Source organism: Oncorhynchus mykiss, chromosome 8 (genome assembly GCF_057628025.1).
Source record: "Oncorhynchus mykiss isolate SJ-2025 chromosome 8, ASM5762802v1, whole genome shotgun sequence".
Taxonomy (NCBI): domain Eukaryota; kingdom Metazoa; phylum Chordata; class Actinopteri; order Salmoniformes; family Salmonidae; genus Oncorhynchus; species Oncorhynchus mykiss.
The window spans coordinates 64550964-64566890 of record NC_143029.1 but is presented as its reverse complement, the minus strand read 5'-3'; the positions used below and the strand labels follow the sequence as shown (position 1 = coordinate 64566890).

General features: G+C 40.2%; 1 protein-coding gene across 18 annotated transcripts in view; it reads right to left on the bottom strand.

Moving 5' to 3' along the window:
* The window catches only part of LOC110530308 (astrotactin-1), a 270605-nt gene that overhangs the window by 110133 nt on the left and 144545 nt on the right, over positions 1–15927 (bottom strand). For all 18 annotated transcript variants that reach the window (XM_036985941.2, XM_090182267.1, XM_021613237.3 and 15 more), the window contains 2 exons: positions 6048–6152; positions 1559–1747 (listed from right to left, as the gene is read on the bottom strand). In XM_036985941.2, the coding sequence (XP_036841836.2) occupies positions 1559–1747; positions 6048–6152 (294 nt within the window). The remainder of the gene's footprint in view (positions 1–1558; positions 1748–6047; positions 6153–15927) is intronic.

The following is a 15927-nucleotide window of genomic DNA, read 5'->3' as shown; positions in this document are numbered from 1 at the left end:
TATTTTTGGAAAAACTGAAGATTTGCTATCTAACTGAGAGTCTCCTCATTGAAAACATCCAAAGTTCTTCAAAGGTAAATTATTTTATTTGAATGCTTTTCTTGTTTTTGTGAAAATGTTGCCTGCTGAATGCTAGGCTTAATGCTATGCTAGCTATCAATACTCTTACACAAATGCTTGTGTAGCTATGGTTGAAAAGCATATTTTGAAAATCTGAGATGACAGTGTTGTTAACAAAAGGCTAAGCTTGTGAGCCAATATATTTATTTAATTTCATTTGCGATTTTCATGAATAGTTAACGTTGCGTTATGCTAATGAGCTTGAGGCTATGATTACGCTCCCGGATACGGGATTGCTCGACGCAAGAAGTTAAGTTTGCTAACAACATGGTAGGCCCGATCAACAACAACGATGAGACAGGCTATAAGGAGGAGGTCAGAGAACTGGCCGTGTGGTGCCAGGATAACAACCTCTCCCTCAACGTGATCAAGACAAAGGAGATGACTGTGGACTACAGGAAAAGGTGGGCCGAACACGTCCCCATTCACATCGACTGGGCTGTAGTGGAGCGGGTCGAACGCTTCAAGTTCCTTGGTGTCCACATCACCAACAAACTATCATGGTCCAATCACACCAAGACAGTCGTGAAGAAGGCACAACAACACCTAATCCCCCTCAGGAGACTGAAAAGATTTGGCATGGGTCCCCAGACCCTCAAAAAGTTCTACAGCTGCACCATCGAAAGCTTCCTGACTGCTTGCATCACCACCTGGTATGGCAACTGCTCGCCATCTGACCGTAAGGCGCTACAGAGGAGAGTGCGTACAGTCCAGTACATCACTGGGGCCAAGCTTCCTGCCATCCAGGACCTCTATACTAGGTGGTGTCAGAGGAAGGCCCAAACATCTGTCAACAGTCATAGACTGTTCTCTCTGCTACCGCACGGCAAGTGGTACCAGAGCGCCAAGTCTAGGTCCAAAAGGCTCCTTAACAGCTTCTACCCCCAAGCCATAAGACTAATGAACAATTAATGAAATGGTTACCCAGACTATTTGCATTGCATTACCAAACTCCCCTTTTGCTTTGACACTGCTGTTACTCGCTGTTTATTATCAATGCATAGTCACTTTACCCCTACCTACATGTACATATTACCTCAATTACTTTGACTAACCTGTACCCCCACACATTGACTATTTTTCGGTACCCCTTGTGTAAAGCCTTGTTATTGTTATTTTATTGTGTTACTTTTTTAACTTTAGTTTATTTAGTAAATCTTTTCTTAACTCTTATTGTCTTAAAACTGCATTGTTGGTTAAGTGCTTGTAAGTTAGCATTTCATGATTAAGTCTACATCTGTATTCAGCGCATGTGACAAATACAATTTAATTTGATTTGTGCGTTTGCACTGTGTTTAGAAGGCAGAAGGCCTAGCTTTGTCCAATCTCACCCACTCTCACTTTCTAGAACATGTTGGAACATGAACCATCAATGGCTTCCCTCCAGGAGTTCATTAGATTTTACAGTACAGTATCTCCAATCAATTAGAGGTCTTACCTTTGCTGATGTCCTGGTACTCCAGCCACAGCTGTCTCTGGACCTGCTTGTTGGGGTACCAGATAGTGCAGGCCTCCTCGAAGCCATACACAGCCTCTTGTACAAAGTGATTACCAAACTCCCTGAGGATGGAGACAAAATCATGGCGGAGGGTGGCACCATCCAGGGAGTGGATGGCAGAGCTGAAAGCTGTTAGGAAACACAAAGAGGGAGTTAGAAATGGATAGGCTACTGACAAATCCAAAGCAACACAGTTCATGCCTTGTGTAAATAAAGATAAATTAATGTTGAAAAGCAATGAAACTATCACACCCTGATCTGTTTCACCTGTCTTTGTGCTCGTCTCCATCCCCTCCAATTGTTGCCCATCTTCCCCATTATCCCAAGTGTATTTATACCTGTGTTCTCTGTTTGTCTGTTGCCAGTTCGTTTTGTTCGTCAAGCCTACTAGTATTTTCCCCCTTGCTCCTCTCTGTTTCTAGGTCCTGTTTTCTAGTTTTCCCGGTTTTGACCATTCTGCCTGACCCTGAGACTGCCTGCCGTTCTGTACCTTGTCGCACCACCCTGGATTATTGACCTCTGCCTGCCCTGACCCTGATACTGCCTGCCGTTCTGCACCTTCTGGACTATGATCTGGATTTACTGACCTCTGCCCTTGACCTGTCGTTTTGCCTGCCCCCTGTTCTAGTAATACACTTTTGTTACTTCGACACTGTCTGCATCTGGGTCTTCCCAGAAACGTGATAGAAACGGACATAAACCTGACACAGGAAAAAGCACAAATATTTACATGTATGATAGTATTTATTTTTACATTCCATATTCAGAGTAAATCAGAATGTCTATGAAGATAATTATTTGTTCGTTTTAAGGTCAAAAGTAAGTAAGAAGCACATGCCGGTATTATAGAATACAAGCCATAAGCATACGATACACTTATGCTACATTTCAATTTAAATGAGAAAATATGTACAGTTTGTACTTGTTTGTAGTTTTAGGTAAACATCCTAATGAAAGCTCAAGTTTGTGAAATGATAAGCTATGACTCCCTATGTTGTTGTGACAGTGCACAGACTATGATTAAAGTGCCATATGTAAACTTGAGGCTTTCTTTAAGTCTTAAATTGAGCCTTCATAGAATCCTCAGAGGGGAGTCATTGTAAAGCATTTACTCTTGCTGGTGTTTTTATATCTCTGGGAAAACACAAAAAAACATGTATAGCTCTTCAACTGTTCCATTATCATTCGAGAGCCCTAGCATTAACATCCTACCACTCACAACATGCTAGTCTTACATTATGAAGCAAAACAGTCCTTATGGAAGATTGTGCTTTGGTATCAGGTGCATCTGTAATAATAAAAAAGCTGCTGAACTCCTACAATTAATGACACTGAGGAAATGGAATTCTACAGGCTGTGGCCATGTTTAAAGGCAGAGAACTCTTATCTGAAATGCATTAGTAATGGTACATCTATATATGTAATATTTATGCTATACTCCACACGTGTGGCGAAGTAAACACAAAATGCTTACGGATAAATAAATGATAGACACGCTAAACAAAACAAATAATGCAAGTCATGGCATCCAAAAAGAAAACAAACAAATCCCCAAAAAATGTAAGCCCAAATAAACTATTCTGCAATAACTTTCTGGCAGTCTGAAAACTCATGACACATTCATATAAAATGTTTTTTTGCATGTTGATGTAGGCCGTTCAGATGCCGAAGCAACACAATATGGTACAAATATAAATAGTTAGAGGCTGCGGAGCGGACTTTTCTGGACCCCACTTCCCAGTGGCTGGGGGTCCTGTGGCTTCTGCACATCTCTGGGATTCTCTACTTTGAGCACATTATCTCCTCTACTCTTAGTGAACCACCCTTCACATTTCTCACTGACAATCATGCATTTTACAGGTGGAATGCCCACACAGTATCTGCATACCAACCAAACTGTATCCTATAACTCAAGATGATCTAAATGCATGTCCCCATGAGACTGATTGAGATCAAATGGATGTTAATCAACAGTGTTGTTTTTAGAGATGTTGTTTACAAACTGTTGCATAGGCTACGTGTGTTTAGTTTAAATCAAAACACATATTTTGCCTAGTGGAGTGCTCTGTTTTGGCCGAAAATGCGACCATTTGCACAATAATACAAAAATGACATAGGAAACGCGGTAGTGTTTTTTGTCTTACAGTAACGTTATACTATGATATATATTCGGTTCTGTTATGTAGAATATTATCATTATATGATCTTGCAGAAATTGACTCAGTTTTGATAAAATGTTATTAAACAAGCACCATTCACCAGAGTAGCCATGTTCTCTATGAGTGGAGTGGAGGGTGAATAATGCGTGGTGGATGCTTATATTTGTCCTATTTCACACATAACATTTGGAGAGTGGGGTCACAGCATGGGTCAAGTGCTTTGCTAAAGGGCACAACAACAGATTTTTCACCTTGTCAGCTTGGGGATTTAAACTAGCAACCTTTCGGTTACTGGCCAAATGCTCTAACCACTAGGCAACCTGTTGCACAAGTGGAGGGTCCTGCACATGCACAGAGGCTTTGGGACCTTTAGTTGTCAGGAGGAAAGGTCCAGAAAAGTCGGATCCGCAAACACTCCGAAAAATAAATAAATAAAAATGACAAAAAGAAGAGAATCAAGAACTTCAAGAAGCTCTACAGCAAAGTACTGTCAACAGTAGAGTAGAGAGAGTCCTTCTAAGAAGTAGTGCTTCACTAAAAACCTATCCACAATCATCTTATTTCGTGCCATTTTCATGGCAGGGCCTGTCAAAATATATTTGCTGAGATACAAAGTTATGTGGATGATGACAGCTTATCAGACCATACAGGGAGGTTGTTCTAAACCAAGGCTCCGTGATGCAAATGTGGAATGCCATCTTTAGGCTTCAGGCCTAGTTTCCATTACCAAAATTTCCCTTTTTGCCTCTTAGGCATGTGCCAAATTTTCTTTTGACGTCCACTGTTCAAGTGTGCATGTAACACACTGCATACAAGATGAATAGAACACTGCATTAATATAATTCTTGACTAGAACCCTGATTATAATAATAATTAATTGAACCATTTCAACGACTACAGCTCAGCATTTAACACCATAGCACCCTCCAAACTTGTCATCAAGCTCGAGACCCTGGGTCTCGACCCCGCCCTGTGCAACTGGGTACTAGACTTCCTGACAGGCCGCCCCCAGGTGGTGAGGGTAGGTAACAACATCTCCACCCCGCTGATCCTCAACACTGGAGCCGCACAAGGGTGTGTACTCAGCCCTCTCCTGTACTCCCTGTTCACCCATGACTGCGTGGCCATGCACGCCTCCAACTCAATCATCAAGTTTGCAGACGACACTACAGTGGTAGGCTTGATTACCAACAACGACGAGACGGCCTACAGGGAGGAGGTGAGGGCCCTCGGAGTGTGGTGTCAGGAAAACAACCTCACACTCAATGTCAACAAAACAAAGGAGATGATTGTGGACTTCTGGAAACAGCAGAGGGAGCACCCCCCTATCCACATCGACGGGACAGTAGTGGAGAAGGTGGAAAGTTTTAAGTTCCTCGGCGTACACATCACGGACAAACTGAGGTAGTCCACCCACACAGACAGCGTGGTGAAGAAGGCGCAACAGCGCCTCTTCAACCTCAGGAGGCTGAAGAAATTTGGCTTGTCACCAAAAACCCTGACAAACTTTTACAGATGCACAATTGAGAGCATCCTGTCGGGCTGTATCACTGCCTGGTACGGCAACTGCTCCGCTCTCAATCACAAGGCTCTCCAGAGGGTAGTGAGGTCTGCACAACGCATCACCGGGGGCAAACTACCTGCCCTCCAAGATACCTACACCACCCGTGGTCACAAGAAGGCCAAAAAGATCATCAAGGACAACAACCACCCGAGCCACTGCCTGTTCACCCCGCTATCATCCAGAAGGCGAGGTCAGTACAGGTGCATCAAAGCTGGGACCGAGAGACTGAAAAACAGTTTCTATCTCAAGGCCATCAGACTGTTAAACAGCCATCACTAACATTGAGTGGCTGCTGCCAACATACTGACTCAAATCTCTAGCCACTTTAATAATAAAAAATTGGATGTAATAAATGTATCACTTGTCACTTTAAACAATGCCACTTTATATAATGTTTACATACCCTACATTACTCATCTCATATGTATATACTGTACTCTATACCATCTAATGCATCTTGCCTATGCCATTCGGCCATCGCTCATTCATATATTTATATGTACATATTCTTATTCAATCCTTTACACTTGTGTGTGTGTGTATAAGGTATTTGTTGTGAAATTGTTAGATAACTTGTTAGATATTACTGCATGGTCGGAACTAGAAGCACAAGCATTTCGCTACACTCGCATTAAAATCTGCTAACCATGTGTATGTGACCAATACAATTTAGATTTGATTTGTTTTAATTATGTGTTATAGTTACCTTGAGAGAGAACCCACTGGTTCAGTTTGACATGGTACAGGACAGACCTAAGCCTCCAATGCTGGATGAGTGGGTACCCAGAGACCTCACTGTAGTTCACCATTCCTGTAAGAGGCACAACATATCACATCACCTATAATTTTCCATTCCAGTTAACAGGGCTTTGATGCAAAGTATGAAAGTGGTAGATTAACAAAGAAAGAAACACATGTTAAGTACAGATGATAACTTGCACAGCACATTCACAAATAGTGACTCTGTCTTAAGCTACAGACAAACAGTGGGCTGTCGGTGACAGATCATTAATACACTCTGATGGGTTGGAAAAACACTGATTCACACAAAAGCATGTAATGGTCTCAAGCACTTTGACATAATTATAATACCACCAGAGCGCAGCATAAAGAAAATGTATCACATTCTGCCCGCCTACAATGTCATTACGAAGGAGTTCGACAAAAACCTTCACTGGTTAGTCCCTCAAAAATGTACGTACAGATGCCTTGCTTCTTAGGGTAATGATTGACTTGGTCAGCTTGTTGGGGTTAACAACAAATCATCAATGGCAGGCAAAGCATAACAAATGTAGCTATATGTAAATGAAAATACATTGGGACGTGGTGACATTCATCATCCAAATCTTTTCTTTAGATGAAATTAAGCATTTCTATTCTACCTCTGGTTACGGTACAGAGTTAACATCCCTCACACATCACCATATGTAGCGGTGGCATGGTGCTAAATCATCTCATCTCCTATGGCAACTGTCAGCATTTCTGAGCTGTGCAAGGAATCACACCCATACATCAATTTAACTTTCCCTTCATGTTCTACACATCTGGAAGATGTCTGAAGACACAGTATATCCTGGGAGCTTTAAGAGATGCTACATTGTCAGTCAAAACATCTGTGAAACGCAAAAGAGAGCATGTGAATCAGAATGATGGACCTTCCGATTCACAACTGTATGAGGACATTCTGGGACCGTGTCACAATATATCACCCTACTAGTTCAGACACCCACCGGAGGACAGACACTGACAGAGTCGTTTTGTTCTACTGAAAGTACTATTCAATGAGAGCTGTAATATGGTATTGGTAATGTGGGATTATTGCCAGAACTTTCCAATTCAAGACTGTATGAGGACCGTATGGACTCATGTCACAATATATCATGCTTCTGAGAGACACTGAAATAGAGACGTTTTGTTTTTAGTAATAGTGAAATGAGAGCCGTGTTGTCCTATTGGTATTGAATGGGTAATGGGGTTTGTGTTCCCCTGGAAAGAACACAAATACTGTGTAGAGGATCATTCTCTTTCAGTGTAAATAAGGAGTAATGCAACGTATTCGTAATTTAGCTCGTGAGCCAAGTGAAATTTGCTCCGGTAACAGTTCCTTGTTTGGCAGGGGCTTGACATATTGTATGCACTTGATGAATAAGGCTCTAAATGTGATGTTCACACATTGTCCTCACCTTGAACAACATTCATTTATCCCTTCTTATGGGAAAACGCTCCCCAAACAATACAATTCCTGGTAGTAGGCACAGCGCTGCACTGTTCATGTCCCCTTATAAAATGAATAACAAGCCAAAACATATACAGCCCATATTCCTTCTTTTCAAAGGCCTTGTCTCCCTTTACCCCTTGGGTGCTCTGCTCTCATTGTCTGACAGAATGAGTAATATGACTGAACTTCACATCACAAACACAAGTTCAGTCTCTAGTCGTCGCTAGTCATTTTGCCACGATGTGGCGAGCCTCGGGTGGAGTCATTAACATACACTAAAATGAACATAGATTGAAGAGAGAAAAAGATAGACACAAATCAAGGACTAGGAGGCAGAGGAGATCTGAATATCAAACCCTATGTTTGACCACCATGGATCTATGATCTAATATCCTGAGGGCCTTGTATATCTCTGTGCCACCACTGCCAAATCTTAAAAATCTAGAATCTTCTCTCAGGAAGATTCATAGCGACAACCACAGATGGAAGTAATCTTATGGCTCATAGAACCCCATTAACTATGGGACCCCATGTTCCATTTCACTCTTGGATAAGTCGAAGAAGGAATGACTGAGGAAAGAGGTGGAACACTGAGAATTACCTGACACTCCTCTACTAATCTAAGTGGGTCCCAAATGGCACCCTATTTTCTATATAGTGGAGTGCACCACTTTTGACCAGAGACCTCAGGGTACTATATAGGTATAGGGAATAGGTTGCCATTTGGGACGCATCCTAACTGTAATATAGCAGCGGAGCCCACTCTTCTTCCTGAGGAAACTGATAAAAAATCTCAAGCCTACAGGAGGAGCAAAATGTTAGCTTTTGAAAAGATGTATGGGAATGGCTGTACGTAATGCCTTGATAATCCAACGGCTGTCTCGTCTACTCCCGCTCCTCCCCTCCGGCGTTCGACGTCACCTGTTTACTAACCACCGGTCCTGGGAATCATCATTACGCACACCTGGACTCCATCACTTCACTGATTACCTCCCCTATATCTGTCACTCCCTTAGTTATATTCCCCAGGCAGTATTGACTATGTGTTTCGTGTCTGTACGCTACTCGTGTTTCTTGTATTGTTCCGTTTATTATTAAACTCACCACTTACACTTGGTTCTCGACTCCCAGCATCCACGTTACAATGGCAAAGATTATGGTATCATATACGTTGTTGGACTAAATCACTAGGCCTACCACTCGCCTCTCCTTGACCAGGTCTTCTCCAATGAATAATTTCCACTGCCTCTCAACAGTTTTCATAATGTTCGTCTTATGTGGTCAGTTGATCAGTATTTTATAGATGGTGCCCTCTGTTCCATAACCATGTTCATTACAAAGTATACACTACACTACAGCATCCATAGTACACCTACTGTAGGTTATATTGAAAACATTTTAAGATTTCTAATATTCACTCTTTAAAAGGTATGTGGAGATGCATATTTTGTCTGCTACTTGAAACAAGAAAGATAATTTGCATAATGGACAGTAATCAATTCAAATCATATTGAAAAAAGACAATCATGTTAATGCATGTATTACTCAAGTGAAGGTCGGTTATTCAGAAAGTTAAGTTTAGCATTAAGTTAACAACACAGAAGTTTATTTGTTAGAACGGTGCTACTGAACATATTCTGAACACTACCTCTCTGCTCTTCTGTAAAGTTTTGATTGAAGATGGACCAAATTAACAAACCAGGCAGGAGGCCTTGAAGCCCCACTAAAAGGATGAAACATTAAGACTGCAACAGTAGGAACGCCTCACATCTAAAGAATCCAACAGATTGAGGCCATTCATAAATCAGCCTCAGACTAATTAACGAGGCAGATTTTGCATCCAAAATGGCACCCTATTCCCTATTTAGTGCACAACTACTAGCCCTGGTCAAAAGGAGTGCATTAAATATGAAATAGGGTGTCATTTGGAATGGAACCTGAGGGGTTTTTTTTATTCCAAGGTGACACCCTTTCCATTTTAGCATTGTCAAAGGTACAGTAGGACTAGGAACTGTCAATGTCTTATAAAATATCTCAGCGATACCTCTGTTCTTTAGCGATCACTAGGCCATATGCTGCGGCTTTAATTGAGAGGGACTTGGGGAGAAGGGACTCTGTGTCGCAGTTTGAATCACTGCCATTCTGCTTGCATCAATGGTCAAACCACAAACCACCAGTTCAGTTCCCACCAAACCCACCAAACACATTCCCCCCCAAAATGTAAAATGTACTATAATCCTGATGCTAGAAATGAACAAGCAGCTCAACTAGACTGTAATGTCAGTCAATATAGACTTCTGAGAAGTTATTTACCTGTGTACTGTCTAGGCATACATAGATCTCTGTAGATGTCTCCTCAGAGGGGGCCTGTAGATCCCAGAGGAACAGGTGCGCACCATGATGGCAGTCTTTTTAAGGGGCCACCCTTAAGATCCCCGCTCCCATGCTGGGGTCCACACTGTATTAATTATCACATCTAATGCTGTCGGTTAATTAACCGCAGGGAATGGCTCAAGCAATTAATCAGTGTCAAATAATAAATTAAACCCCAAATGTGATTACAATTGTGGGCTGCATCCAAAATATAAGATGAATGGAGCTTGGCTTTTTCAGGTACGCCAGAAATTATTTACTACTCACAGGCAGAGTGCACAGTAAATAAAACAATTGTCATGACTCTCTCTCCTTGGTGAGGATCAAAAGGACCCATCAGCTACACAAATCTTTGAGGATAGACAGACCCTGTTTTATGACTTAAATACCTAGCAGAAACTCTCCCATTGGCTCTGCAGGATTGGAAGGCCGAAAATCGTTTGTTACACAGAGAGACTTTGCTGCCAAAAACTTCAACATCAAACAATGGACACTGGAACAATATATTTCAACATCCGAATGTTGGGAATGATGAGAGATGGAATATGGAAAATTCATGTCTATTTTGTCATAAAAATTATCAGAAAGACGTTATAACGGAAACGTTGTAACTTTTAGAGCTTTCACACTTTATATATCAGATTTACATCTAAATGTTGTAAAGAATTACATGACTAAACATGAAAAAAAAATTCAAAAGATAGAAATGTGATTTTAGCTTTCTAAATGAGAATTGTGTTTCATGCAAACTTGTGCCCAGTCAGTAGCCACGCCCAAGTGAGCTCAGAGTTTGCGTCAACATGACCCAACCAAGACCAGAGTGCTTTAAAGGACTTGCTAACAAAATTTACATTAGACTAAAAAATGCCGGGTTGCTGCCGGCGTGTAAAGTAGCTGTACCCTGAATAATCAACCATTGAGACCAGAGAACGTGAGGCCGTGGTGCACACGTTGAAATGGTTAGAAACTTTGTAAACCAGACCAAAACATGCACCGTCTGCAGCTGTGCATGTAAAGTAGTCTAGTCTAATCCCTCTGACCACCGTGTGGTTCATCTGAAGTATCTATTCTAACGAACACTCCAGAAAAAAAGAAGCCTACAACTAATAAGGACATTGTGACCAGAGACATTGTGACCAGAGACCAGGGACAACCAGAGACTTGCATCAAACCACTTCCCATAGAACCATCGAGTTCAACAGAGAGACGAAAAAGACATCCATGCGTAAATATATACAGTGCAGTTCTTTTCCCGATTGAGCGGTCATTCATGTCCAAAGTATTCCTATTCCCGTGAGTGTAGCTTCCAAATGTATGTACGACAAGGTAACTCTCTTTGTCTCTCCCTCTCCTTACATACCCCTCCTTTTCCATTGTGTAAACGAATGGTTATGCTTTTCTTCGTCCACTAGGGACCTGTTTTCATTGTATTATGTATGTAATCAATAACCTTATGCTGTGTGTTTACGTATTCTGTATGAGGATTTAGTTTGTAAATACATAATTAAGCCCATTTGTGTATTGCTGATTAATCACTTAGGATATGGTTTGTGCAGATATGCAAGAATTGTGCGACGTTCAGAATGTGACTGGTGAGGTAATAATTAATCATTGACTGTTATTGATTTAAGATATATTAATATATTTCTAGAGTTTAAGTCGGGAGATAGTAACTCGTTAAATATTGTTTCCCATGGTGCCCCAAATTCCTAATGAGTTAATTATTACATGATTAATTTAATCAAGTATCAATTAAACATAGTAGGTAATTATTCGATAAAAACAGTCAACACATTAATGGTAGTCACTTCTCAACACACTGTTGTCAAGGAAATGTATATGTGTAACTACAGTAGACACCTACTGCTAGGACATTACAACTGAAATATGACCTATTAATAGTACCAATGATTTTACTTCTATTCTGGAGAACATCACATAATTCTTATGCAAAGTTGGATACTCGATACTCCATAAAGTATACAGTGTCTTCAGAAAGTATTCATACCCCTTCACTTAATCCACATTTTGTTGTGTTACAGCCTGAATGCAAAATAGATTAAATAAATGTTTTTCTCACACATCTACACACAATACCTCATTTACATAAGTATTCACACCTGAGTCAATACATGGTATTTGGCAGCAATTACAGCTGTGAGTTTTTCTGGGTAAGTCTCTAAGCATTTTGCACACCTAGATTGTACAATATTTTCCCATTATTCTTCATGAAATTCTTCAAGCTCTGTCAAATTGGTTGTTGATCATTGCTAGATAACCATTTTCAAGCAGATTTAAATCAAAACTGTAACTTGGCCACTCAGGAACATTCACTGTCTTCTTGGTAAGCAACTTCAGTGTAGATTTGGCCATATGTTTTAGGTCATTGACCTGCTGAAAGGTGAATTCATCCTCCAGTGTCTGGTGGAAAGCAGACTGAACCAGGTATTCTTCAAGGATTTTGCCTGTGCTTAGCTCCATTCCATTTATTTTGTATCCTAAGAAACTCCCCAGTTCTTAACGAATACAGGAGGTAGCCTAGTGGTTAGAGCGTTGGACTAGTAACCGAAAGGTTGCAAGAGCTGACAAGAGCTGACAAGGTAAAAATCTGTTGTTCTGCCCCTGAACAAGGCAGTTAACGCACTGTTCCTAGGCTGTCATTGAAAATAAGAATTTGTTCTTTACTGACCTGCCTAGTAAATTAAAAGAAAAAATATAATATAAAAATAAAAACATACCCATAACATGTTTCAGCCACCACTATGCTTGAAAATATGGAGAGTCGTATTCAGTAATGTGTTCTAGTAAGCAAACATATAGAATTGTTTTAAGATGGTCATACCATGCATCCTTTAGCTATTTTAGGACCCCTTGAGGTATAAAATGATTGGATAAAATATTGAATTTGGCCTGTAATACTATAGCCCAAAAAAGACAGTCAAAATATAAATAATAAGGAATAAGGTTTTGAAGTGTCTGTCTACATCTAAAATATTTATTTTAAAAAATATAACCCCTTATTTTGCAGGCACAAAACTACCTCAATTAATTTGTACGGGTTACCTTCAGACGAGTCCTGTGACACTCGTGGGGGTCGTCGAGCAAAATTAAGAACACCATCGTGTTCATTTGGACCGATTTTCAGAATGTCTCATGGTCTGACAAACACCGCTGTAGCTCGGCTACCATCCACCGCAAATGCGAAAGGCCGACATAGGTAGATGCGGTGGATTGAAACCTGATATCTCTAGTTTAAACTGACATACTTTGATTGGGATTTTTTTATTATGTTACACGGATGTGTCAATAGACTCTTAAGGATAAAACACTATTATTGCACACAATGAGTTCATGCAACTAATTATGTGACTTGTTAAGACATGTTTTACTTATTTAGGCTTGCCATCACAAAGGGGTTGAATACTTACTGACTCAAGACATTTCATCTTTTTATTGTTAATTCTTTTGTAAAAAATGATCAGGTATTGTGTTTAGGCCAGTGACAAAAAAATCACAATTAAATACATTTTAAATGCAGGCTGTAACACAACAAAATGTGGAAAAAGTCAAGGGGTGTGAATACTTTCTGAAGGCACTGTACATTTACTGAACATGAAAAACGCAAATTGGCTAATTCCGGGAATTCAGATTTTTTTTGTTGCATGTGAATGCATGAGCAAGCCTGAGTTTGATTGCGTATTAACATAGCAATTATCTTTGTAGCTACGGAACAAGCTCAGCTTGTGTAGTAAAACGAGGTAACTTTATATGCCAGTCTGTAAATTCAAATTGCCTTGGCAAGTAAACAATTAACCGTGCAACCAATTGATAGCACACGAGGAGAGAGAGGAAGATGTTTTTAGAATGTTAAACAAGGCTCTCCTAAGTGTGACACAATTAGGTCGGTACATTGAAAACAGACTATAGTGGAAGTTAGTAGAAGGTTTAATATTGAACACTGGAGATTGTTGAGCTTAAAGCTAACAGCATGTTTGTTTGCTCTTTACTTCTCCAAAGTCATCTACTCCAAAGCACACCTCAATTAAACTTTTGTTCAGCATCTGAAAACAGCTAGGAAGACAAGAGGCAAGGAAATTGCAAATATATCTATCAAACCTGACTGTAGTGCTCACATGAACCGTTATGTCTTTGTGAATTCTTGAAGCTTTTAAACTATAGAGATAAGATATTGGCCAATAAAAGAAAAAGGACTGGTGAAAAGGCCCAGAACCACGGAAAATACTCAACAAAACATCGGACACAAAAACCTGAGACAATGCACATGTACTGAATGGTAAGTGAGCGGAGTTGACAGTAGCTACTCATGGTTCCTGACCCTTCCAGTAGGGAACTGCAACAGAAGTATAATAAGTAACACTGCAGGTCAAACCATGGCCCAGCCGAGGAATTACCAGATAATAAAACAATCAGGCCAAAAGCCCAAATAACAGACGGGGGGATGCCCTGAAATAACCTTTTAAAGGCTGAAATGCAAGGGTTTCAAATATAGCATTATCCAGTAGACTGCCTTACTCTATAGCTATAGACAGACACAGAATCATATTCTATAAACAGTTACAGTAGCGGTTGTATGGGGAGGTGAGACAAAAAATGCATTGAACACTAACAGAAACCCCAGAAGGCATGACCTTCTTTCCTGCTACCCATTACTTCAAGAGCGAATAAAAATATAGATTATGTGGCGTCTCAATGCTGACACATTTAAAGGAAACCATTGTCTGGACACTCAGTGAGGACGGTACACCCCTGAGGGATAACTAGCACAGACAATATAGAAATAATATAACTTCTATTCAGTCATGAGCATGTAACAACAAATATATGAACTTAACAGCTACAATTTATATTTTTATTGCTTCATTTTGATTAATACATTTTCAATCCAATTAAGTCCTTTGGTTTTAGACTCGTGGAGGCTGAGTAATTCATTTGGTTGAATGCCATTCCAGATTAATAATCATTCCATTGTATTAATGAATCATGTGCGCTTTATTTGGTGGACCTGGGATTGATAACTACAGTACATGTGCACTTTTATCTCTCTAAGATATAGGAGGAGTAAAGTAATGAGAGAATAATTCAAAGAAGTTACTCAGAACTGTAATGGATTCTAGTAACTGGATTATCAGAAATACAGAATGTGACCCAAACGGGCAAAGTTTGCTGCTCTTGTGTAATGTTGCATCTATTATCTGTAATCAACCCTGTTATTGCATCAAGATGATCCTATCTGTCTGAGATTGATAAACCTTGTACGATTTCACGTTGCAAGACACAGTGCAAGACAGAAATTGACTTCCAGACATGAATGCACACACTCAGTCACACACACATGCACAAACATACACCAAAACAAAGAAAATAGGTAAGCCAGCAGCAAACCCGCCTCTGATATTATTAACTTAGTGGAGGAAGACACATTTTCTGGCCCTGTGTGAAAACTCAGATTGTTATTGGTATATGAAAGCTATTTTTCAGATGCTGGTTGAATCTGCATGCATTAAAGCTGCTTTTGGGAGAGTTTAGAACAGTGTATATAAAGCTCTTTTTTTGGCCAGGAGGTCTCAATCTGTAAAGTAGAAGCGTTACAGATTCCGCAATGTAAATGTAGAGGTCATTTCCAATTGAGATGACATACGCAGCATTTACCGTGAAGACAGTCTGCGCTAAAAATGGGAACATTGTCTTTAAATTTCAAACACGCTGTAAAGCTGAACTTCCGCAATGTCGATTGAATAGAGCCCTAAATTAGATTGTGGCGAACTGCCTGCAATGTAACCGGAAATGTCAACATCGATGCTGAGAGATTGTTGATTGGATTTATTGGGTTATTACAAATCTGAACCTGTCACTTTTGCTTCAAGACTTGTCTTCAGGAGATTGTCTGCCTTGTATGCATGTAATAACACAAAGGAGATACAAACCCAGCGTGTCAAAACTCCTGTGTCAGTCATTTTTCCTAACTGGCAACAGT